At 47.5% G+C, this 9487-nt stretch overlaps 1 protein-coding gene across 1 annotated transcript in view; it reads right to left on the minus strand.

The window, feature by feature from the left end:
- Positions 1-6929, minus strand: part of TNFRSF13B (TNF receptor superfamily member 13B) — an 80220-nt gene extending 73291 nt beyond the window's left edge. The window contains exons 1-2 of the mRNA XM_049777662.1: positions 6852-6929; positions 6672-6756 (exon numbers count right to left, since the gene is read on the minus strand). Of these exons, the coding sequence (XP_049633619.1) occupies positions 6672-6756; positions 6852-6929 (163 nt within the window). The remainder of the gene's footprint in view (positions 1-6671; positions 6757-6851) is intronic.
- Positions 6930-9487: the final 2558 nt, after the last annotated feature.

Below are 9487 nucleotides of genomic sequence, written 5' to 3' on the forward strand. Positions count from 1 at the left end.
CATTGTGGCCACATGCAAGGACTCCTGTATGTTCTTTCTCCCACTCTGTCCCTAAACCCCCCGACTTTTCTTTTTTTTTATTTTGTTTTGTTTTTTTTGTTTTTGGGCCACACCCGGCGGTGCTCAGGGGTTACTCCTGGCTGTCTGCTCAGAAATAGCTCCTGGCAGGCACGGGGGACCATATGGGACACCGGGATTCGAACCAACCACCTTTGGTCCTGGATTGGCTGCTTGCAAGGCAAACGCCACTGTGCTATCTCTCCGGGCCCATCCCCCGACTTTTAAGACCCACAATCCCACTTCCTTCAGACAAGCCTGATGTTCTCTACAGGTGTGACTTCCTCAGGGCTGGCCTGATGGGGTGCCCACTGGCCTCCCACTGCTCTCCTAGAGCCAACTCACAGTTCCAGATCCTATCTGGAACTTACCTGCCTGTCTGCCCCTGATTCCTTCCCAGACCAGTCTTGTGGCTTCCCTCCTGTTGTCCTCCTCTCCAGTGCTGCTGTTCTGCAGGCTGGATAAGCTCCCACTCTCACAGAACACCTGCTCCTGGCACACCTGCAAGCACCGCCCCCTTGGCCTGGATTCCCCTTCTACTCCTGATTCTGCCCACAAGGTCATTATTCCTACCAGAAGGGAACCACCTGGTTATGTCTGGCCTTCCCCCAGGCCTGTTTTTAAACCTGACTCTCCACTTGGTCCCTGCTCACCACTGCCCCAGGCAGCACCTCACTAAAGGCCAAGCCGTCACATGTCCTCCCAGAAGTCACAGTACAGTGACAGAGTCTGGAGCACACATGATACCAGTCCCACAACAAACTCCATTGTTCTCTAAAGAAACAGATCTTTCCCGGGCCCTGTGCCTTGTCTCCTGGACAGAAGAAGAAGTATAGGCCATAAACAGCTTTGAAAATATGTCTGCAGGGGTCTGGGGAAAAAACACCAGAGCACTTGCCTTGGTGTGTAAGGCTCCAAGTTTGATGTCTGAGATGAAAGGAGAAGGGAAAGAGGAAGAATAAATAGGAGAAAGTGGAAAAGAGGAAAGGAGGAGCAGGAGGAAGAAGAAGGAGCAGGAAGAAGGAAGGGTAGGAGAAAGAAGAATGAGAAGGATGTAGAGCAGGAAGAAAGAGGAGCAGGACAAATAAGAAGGAGAAGCAGAAAGGAGGAAGAAGGAGAAGCTAGAGGAAGAGGAAGAGGAAGGAGCAGTGAAGGAGAAGAAGGATAAAGTCTGCAGACAAAGCTGCAGGAGAGAAAACAGGCTCACAGTCCACACCTGCTTCTGGCCCAATTAGCTTCCTGGACAAAGAAGGGGGGTCCTGGGGGGGTAGAGACTGCTTTACCCCAAGGTCCATATCCACAGTGCCAGCCCTGGCAACCTCCCTGTTATTCCTGGCTCCCAGGACTGGCCTCTCAGTGGCCCTCATGTCCTGGAGCAGGTGTTTCCCTCTGTGCCTGTATAGTGCAGGAAGCCCTCGCATGGTGAGTGACAGGAAGGAGACACAGGTGGCTAGATGGGCCTACTCCAAACTTGCATTTGTGTTTTCCCTGGTGAAGGGCCCCAGTGAGCTTATTCCACATTCAGATGCACTGTGACCTTCAGGCTCTAGCTGCTTTGCATTCTGCTTCAGTCACTACAGGTATATGGGGCTCCTGATTTTTTTGCCTTGGTTCTCCTGGAGACATGCCTAGTAGGTGGTATGGAGGTGTCTTTCTACTTCTTCTACATGCCAGAGTACAGTTTTCAGCAAAGGTGTCAGTTCTCATTCTCAGGAAAACCAACAAGAGGCTCAAGAGGCTCTGGGGGACAAGCTATAATTGTGGAGAGGGAACATGAGTAGGCAGGCAAAGGCCTCATCTCCCCAAAGGGAGCTCCAGAGCAAAGTATGTCTGACACGGAAGTTCCTGAGGACTTGGAGGCTAGAGACCCTGACAAGATGGGGTGCCATTACCCTCTATGGAAAAGTACAAGGGGGCAGATCATAGACCAAGTGGCAACTCCATTCTCCTCCTGAGAGAGAGACCCAATGGCGATGACTTTTTTGTAGGGATGAGGGTTGTCCCAAAATACTCAGGGGCCTACCTACTGCTCTGCCCCCACTTCTGTGGTGCTAGAGGACCACACAGTATCAAGAATCAAACCAGGTTTGGCTGCATACAAGTGCTTTAACCCCTGATCTATCACTCCAGTGTAATGACAGGTCTTAGGGAGGCATGTCTTGTTCCCTCCTTTCTGACCTGCTGCTGAGTGCACTGAGTAAGAAGGAATCTGAGAGATTAGTTTCCATCAGCCAAAACTCAGTAATCCTGTCCCCTAAATATAGCAGCCCACACATTCACTCCTTCACAAGGGTCTGTCAGCAAACAGCAGCTGGAAGAAAGGTAAGTGAGTAAGAGATGACTCAAAGAGTGAGAGTATGTGCTCTGCATCCTGGAGGGCTGGATCTGACCCTCGAAAACAATGGGAGAAATCCCTGAGCACTGATCTTGGAGTAGCCACAAGAATCACCAAGCACGTACCTGAAAGGTAAAAATGATTTTTATTAATCCCAGTATACAGCACTGAATCTTAGTTGGAAGATACTAAAGGAACAGTAGCCAAAGGGAGAAACTTCTTTTGGGAGCAGGAACTTGCCACTGTAATCAGATAAATAAAACAACACTCCCATTTCTTTCTCTAATGAGGGGGCAGAGTTTGGGCCACAGGTGCTTAGGAGTTATTCTGGCTCTGTTCAGGAGACCATATGAGGTACCAGGGATTGAATCCAGGTGAGCCACATCAAAGCAAGAGACTGACCTGCAGAGGCCTCTCTATCTGGGCTACTCCTAATAGCTCTGTGGTGGGAGTAAGGGAGGGAGGAAGGAAGGGAGGGAGGAGGAAGGGAGGGAGGAGGGAGGGAGGAAGGAAGGAAGGAAGGAAGGAAGGAAGGAAGGAAGGAAGGAAGGAAGGAAGGAAGGAAGGAAGGAAGGAAGGAAGGAAGGAAGGGAGGGAGGGAGGGAGGGAGGGAGGGAGGGAGGGAGGGAGGGAGTGAGGGAGGGAGGTAATGATACCTGGTATCCTGTCAATGAAACAGAAACCCTCCCCCAACCTGACCAGCTCCCCACTGACTGTCACAGAGCACTTAGGTGATTGTCATAGGTACATGACCATGACAATTCACTTTGCTCTGTCTAGAGCACCCCAACTCCTGGTGGGCATGTTTGGGCATTTTCCAGGAGTGCTGCTTTTCCTCTTGTGTCCGAGCTTCATCATGCAGAAGAAATTGCCCAGTACAGGAGCCCTTCATCCATTCTCTGCTGCTTGGCCCCTGGCTGCCAAGGGCTTGCCTGGTTTCTGATCATGTCCCTACCAGGACTTCAAGCTCCTGTTGATTTTACGTTTTTAAATATCAGGTACCCTGTCAGGGCATCTCACTGAGAATTTTGCCTTGGTCTATCCTTCCCAACTTGTAGGGACCTCACAGTACCACCAGAGCATGTACCTCCATCCACTCTTCTCTAAGCAGCTTCCACCAGCCCCACAGTCTCAAGCCTCCTGCAGACTGCTATCAAAAATGCCAATTCTCCGGCCCTGCCCTGAACCTTGTGACTTACACGCTCTGGGGTTGAAGTCAGCAGGCTGTTTCATTGGCATCAAGTTCTAGCTCTGACCTCAGCAGGCTATGGGTAGGATTGGCTGTGTGAATTCTCAAGAATCAGCAGGAATAGATTCTATCAGGTATCCATCTTGCACGCCAGCCTCTTCCTTTCCCTTCTTTTGCAGGTTGAGCAAAAAATAAATAGATTTCAATATGCAACTTGGAGAGGTTTTGTACACATATGCACTGCAGTAGTCATGCCCCAGATGAGATCAGAGAACATTTCTAGCACCCCAGTAAACTGCCTAGTGCCTTCTCCCTGTCAATAACCCGCCCTGCCCTGAGAAGCCATTAGCATGATTCCATTTCCGCTGAGTAGCTGTGACTCTTTAAATGTCATTAAAAGGGAACACACGTGGGGCCAGAACAATAGTAGGTCAATTGCCGTCCACACAGTCAACCAGGATAGAATTCCCAGCATCCTATGTTGTTCCCTCCAAACCTGCCAGCAGTAAGCCCTGAGCACAGCTGAGTGTGGCCCAAAACAAACAAACAATAAACCAACAACAACAAAAATGGAATCACATGATCCAAGTTTTCTCTCACTCTGGATTCTTTCTCTTTTCTGATTCCACCCAACCCCCTTCCCTTTACTGCCATTTTTGTTGCTATGACTAGGGCCTGTGCACAGGTCTGGCTGTGGTCCTCACTGGGTTTCCAATTTGACCATGTTGCCCACTGAGGTTTGCGCTCCTTAAAAGGTGGTTCTCACACGCATGCTTGTCAGGGGTCATTGTGGTGCTCTCTCTCTCTCTCTCTCTCACACACACACACACACACACAGTCTCTCTCTCTCTCTCTCAGAGCTCAAGCTTCCTGGCCATAGCTCTTGAACGTCTTTTGTTTGGTGTTCACCACGGGTCACATCCAATTGTGATGTGTGTTCTTCTACACACCTTAGTGCAGTAGGGCCAGAAATCAGTGGAAAGAGGGATTTCAGACAGCAGAGCTCTGGGATAGAGCTTGGCAAGAACAGAGATCTGAGGATTGAATCTTAGCTATCTATGCCACTGCATGCTAGAGGAGCCTGTTCTTTTCCTTTGTAATGTCCTGTGGTATAAATATACCACATGATCAACCTGCTCCTGGACAACATTGTTTCAGTTTTTCTAGAATTAGGCATCATTTTCTAGGTGGGCATAAATTCTTGTTACTCTTGGGCACATGAATTATCCTGTTTCTGAGTCTCAAGGCAAGGAGTTTTCTGCTGGTCTGTCAGGCTCTTGGTTCAATGCAAGGGCCTAGGGGTGCAGTGCTGCTCTGGCCCTCCAGTACTGGGGATATCTGAACCATCCCAACAGTGTGAGAGGAGCAGTGGTGCTCAGGGGCCTCTGGTGCTATATTGGGCACCAGGAATAAACTGTAACTGCTGTATTCCCACTTGATCCCCAGCATTTACTTTAAGCTTGAGTCCCAACAGGACCAAGTCTCCTCTGAATGGGGAACTGTTCTCCATTTTAGCCAAGAGCCCAGATTTTTGCTTGCATTTTTTTTAACTTTTGGGCCACACATAGCAGTGCTCAGGGGTTAATCTGCACTCAGGGATCACTCTTAGGTGTTCAGGGGACCATATAGGATATTGGGAATTGAACTCCAATCAGCCTTGTGCAAGACAAATGTCCTACCCACTCACTGTACTATCATTCTGGTCTTTCTTTCTTCTTTCTTCTTTCTTTCTTTCTTTCTTTTCTTCTTTTCTTTCTTTCTTTCTTCTTTCTTTCTTCTTCTTTCTTTTCTTTTTCTCTTCTCTTTCTCTTTCCTTTCTCTTTCTTTCTTCTTTCTTCTTTCTCTTTCTTCTTCTTTCTTTCTTTCTCTCTTTCTTCTTCTTTCTCTTTCTTCTTTTTTCTTCTTTCTTCTCTTTCTTTCCTTCTTCTTTCTTTCTTTCTTCTCTCTCTCTCTTTCTTTCTTCTTTCTTTTCTTCTTTCTTCTCTTCTTTCCTTCTTCTTCTTTCTTTCTTTCTTCTTCCTCTCTCTCTTTCTTTCTTTCTCTTTCTTTCTTTCTTTCTCTTCCTTCCTTCCTTCCTTTCTCTTTTCCTTCCTTCCTTTCTTTATTTATTTCTCTTCCTTCCTTTCTTTCTCTTTCTTTTTTCATTTGTTCTTTCTTTCCTTCTCCTTCTCTCTCTCTCTTTCTTTTTTTTTAAAAAACTATTTATTTATTGTTTGGTTTTGGGGCCACACTCAGCAGTGCTCAGGGTTGCTCCTGGCCCTACACTCAGAAATCACCCCCAGAAGGCTAGGGACCTTATGGGATGCCGAGAATCAAACCAGGTCCCTCCCCAGTCAGCCGCATGCAAGGCAAATGCCCTACCACTATGCTATCTCTCCGACCCTCTTTCTTTCTCTTTTTTATTTCTTTCTTTCTTGCTTTTTTCTTTCTTTCTTTTGCTCCTTCCCTCTTTTTTCTTCTCTTCTCTTCTTCCTTTCTTATTTTTTCTCCTTTCTCTCTTCTTTTATCTTTTTTTTTTTTTGACACACTCATCAGTGCTCAGAGCTTACTCTTGGCACTATACTCAGGGGTCACTTCTAGCAGTGCTCTGGGGTCTATATTAAAGGTCCCCCAAAATGAGATCCATGATAGTTGCATGCAAGACAAGTTTTAACATTCTTATACCAAGCACTGTTAATAAGTTTATAACATCCAAGTTCCTTTTCATAAACTTCTCTTAACAAAATCACAAGAACATTTTCTGCAGATAAATACAGTTTGAAAATAGCTCTACATAAGATACACAATAAAAACATCATAGTAGCTGGAGAGATAGCATGGAGGTAATGTGTTTGCCTTGTATACAGAGGGTCAGTGGTTCGAATCCTGGCATTCCAAATGTTCCCCGAGCATGCCAGGAGCGATTTCTGAGCAAGAGCCAGGAGTAACTTCTGAGCGCTGCCAGGTGTGACCAAAAAAAAAAAAATCATAGTAAATTGTGAAACATTAACCAGAGGACAATGACCGATGCAAATAGGGTTAAGAGAGTATACCTGAAACACAGTTAAGATGCAGAGGTTTTTGAAAATCAGCTTCTCCGTTGGGCTTCACTGGCTGTGTTCTCCATCTTCTTTTTCTCCATCATCATGGTGTCCAGATGCCAGTGAGCCTGGGGCGACTCCTCAGGGTACACAGGCTGGTGCAGCAGCTTTAGCTCAGTAGAACCCAGGGCCCTGTGTGCCATCCAGGAATTGCTGCCTCTCAAGGCTCCTGTGGCTGAGTCGACCTCACCTGCCTGCCCAAGCACTCGTGCTGCACCTCGCCAAAGAGGTGGTCATTTCTGGGTGCACAGCTCTCCACTCCTGCCATGTGTCTGAGAGCTTAGACCAGCAGTGATCTTCTGGGTCTGAATCTGGGTTGGGGGCTACAGGTCACCTTCCAATGGAGCTTCTTTCTGGATTTTTTTCAATCAGTGACCTCTACAAGGAGGCCCAGGTCTTCTGAAAAGGCATTTTGATAGAAGATATGTTGGGTACCTAGGCCTCGGGAAGTGCTCCGAGTTTTCAGCACTCCCCCTTCACTGCCCGCTCTCCCACCTGAAAGGTCTCCACCATGTTCAGAACAGCACCACCACGTGCTTCAATATTCTGGGCTATCCATTTTCAATCCAGTTTGAAAAAGCCATGACTAACCACCATCGGGTAAAAGCATTCACTATCGTTGTGGTCTTCTTGGGTCATCAGTTTCCTCTGTCCCCATACAGGCCAGAGGAGGAGCAGACAAGAAGCTGCTGAGAAAAGGCTTAGGAGAGAAGCTATGTGAGGAAAAGGGTATGGCAGATAGGGCCTTGGAATAAACTGAGCTGACTCCAATGAAACTTTAACTGACTGCTTGTAATTATTTTTATGCCATTATCCTGCAACCTTCAGACCTGCTGGGCCAAGGGGCTACAGGTGTTTGCCAAGAAAGGCCTCACCCCAACTTAGAACTTATATTTTATATTAACACAACAGGGGATGACAGAGGATTATGGGACTCACATGGGATGGCAGTTTCTTGATGCCAACCAAGGGTCACTCAGGATGTGGGGGGTCTGGGCACAGGAGCTAGCCCAGGAGGCCACTGTCTACCCCACCCCCCCCAGGATCTTAGAGCCCCCTAGCTCCCAGCCAAGAATTTCTCTCTTGTCACAATTGCCCTGGTTCCTCTACACAACACAGAAGCTACCTGGTCTCAGGAACTGAGACTGAAGGCAGGATGAGCTTATGGGATATGGCATCAGGGGCCTCCCCTCTGACTCATGAGAAGAGAACGGCCTTAAGGCTGGGCTGATGCCTTCACAGAGCCTTACCTGGCTCTGCAGCCTGTGCCCCCTGCCAAACTCAGGGAGGGTTTCTCTTCGGGGTAAAGTCAGTGCTATCTCCACCCAACCTGGGTGGAGACAAGCTGTAAGCGCAGAAAGACTTGGGTGAGCAGTCAAACAGGACTCCCTGAAAAAGGCCACACGCTGGAAGGCATCTCAGAGGTAATTGCGAAATCTTCCCTGAGACTCTAGAGATTTGGTTCTGAGCCAAGCCAACCTATCTTTATAGCTTTGAGAGTGCTTTCAAGTGGTGGACATTTCTTCCACTGATCATGAACACTGAGCTCCCAGGTTCCTCAACCTCTTCCCGGGACGCCTGCTCCCAAAGCCACCAAAACTTGAGAATTTAGAAAAGACACAACAAGCAACAACTTAGATGAAAGGCCTATGTCCTGAACATGCAAACAATGGTAATGTGTTGAGCTAGGTATGTGTAAAATGGTTCTAAGCCCTTGACCTGATTAGCTTTCACACAACTCACACCACCTCTTCCTAGAAAGGAATCAGAGGCTGATGGCCTGTACCCACTGCTTTCATGGACCACTCAGCTCTACACAGACTTTATGTTCATTTTTGGCTTGTGGGGGTCTCACCCTATAGATTTTAGAGCTTACTCCTAGCTTTGCACTCAGGCATCATGTATGGCAGCCTCTGGAGACCATATCTGGTGTCGGGGATTGAACCCAGTCAGCCACATGAAAAGCAAGCACCTTACCCATGGTACTATTGCTCTATCCCCTCTTTTGTTTTGTGTTTGTTTTATTTTGTTTTGAGGGGGCCCACACCTGGGAGTGCTCAAGGCTTATAACTGGCTCTGGGCTCAGGGATCATGCCTGGTGGGGCTCAGGAAATGCTGTGGAGTGCCAGGGATTAAAACCTTGATGGATCTGTGCAAGGAAAATACCCTACCCTCTATCTATACTATTGCTCTGGTTTCTCTTCACAGACTTTAGCTCACATTTCCCTTCATAACACCACACACTGATAATGTGTGAAAGAACCAGAAGATATACACCAACAGTATGGAAGGAAAAAACACAAAAAGGAAAGGAGACCCATGGCAACTGTTGTAATGATTTTTTATAATTAGAAACTTAAGGGGAGATGAGAGGCAGGTGTCCCACTATCAGTGGGCATGTCCACTTTTTGGAATGTCACTTGGCAGGACCTCGGTATCAAATGCCTGTAGGAGTCAGTCTTTACAACCTCCCTCCTTAGGCTGTGCTGGAAGAGATACAGTTAAAAATAGTCAAGATGAGGGGCCGGAGAGATAGCATGGAGGTAAGGTGTTTGCCTTTCATGCAGGAGGTCATCGGTTCGAATCCCGGCGCCCCATATGGTCCCCTGTGCCTGCCAGGAGCAATTTCTGAGCCTGGAGTCAGGAATAACCCCTGAGCACTGCCGGGTGTGACCCAAAAAAAAAACAAAAAAAAAAAAATAGTCAAGATGAAATACATCTTCTATCTAAATCTGATCACCATTGCATTATGTACAGTGGAGGTTAATTCAGTTCCAACAAAGGGAACTCACAAGAGAAATGATGAGCCAGTTGCTGGAAATCATT

The sequence above is a fragment of the Suncus etruscus genome, chromosome 7, assembly GCF_024139225.1.
Source record: "Suncus etruscus isolate mSunEtr1 chromosome 7, mSunEtr1.pri.cur, whole genome shotgun sequence".
NCBI lineage: Eukaryota > Metazoa > Chordata > Mammalia > Eulipotyphla > Soricidae > Suncus > Suncus etruscus.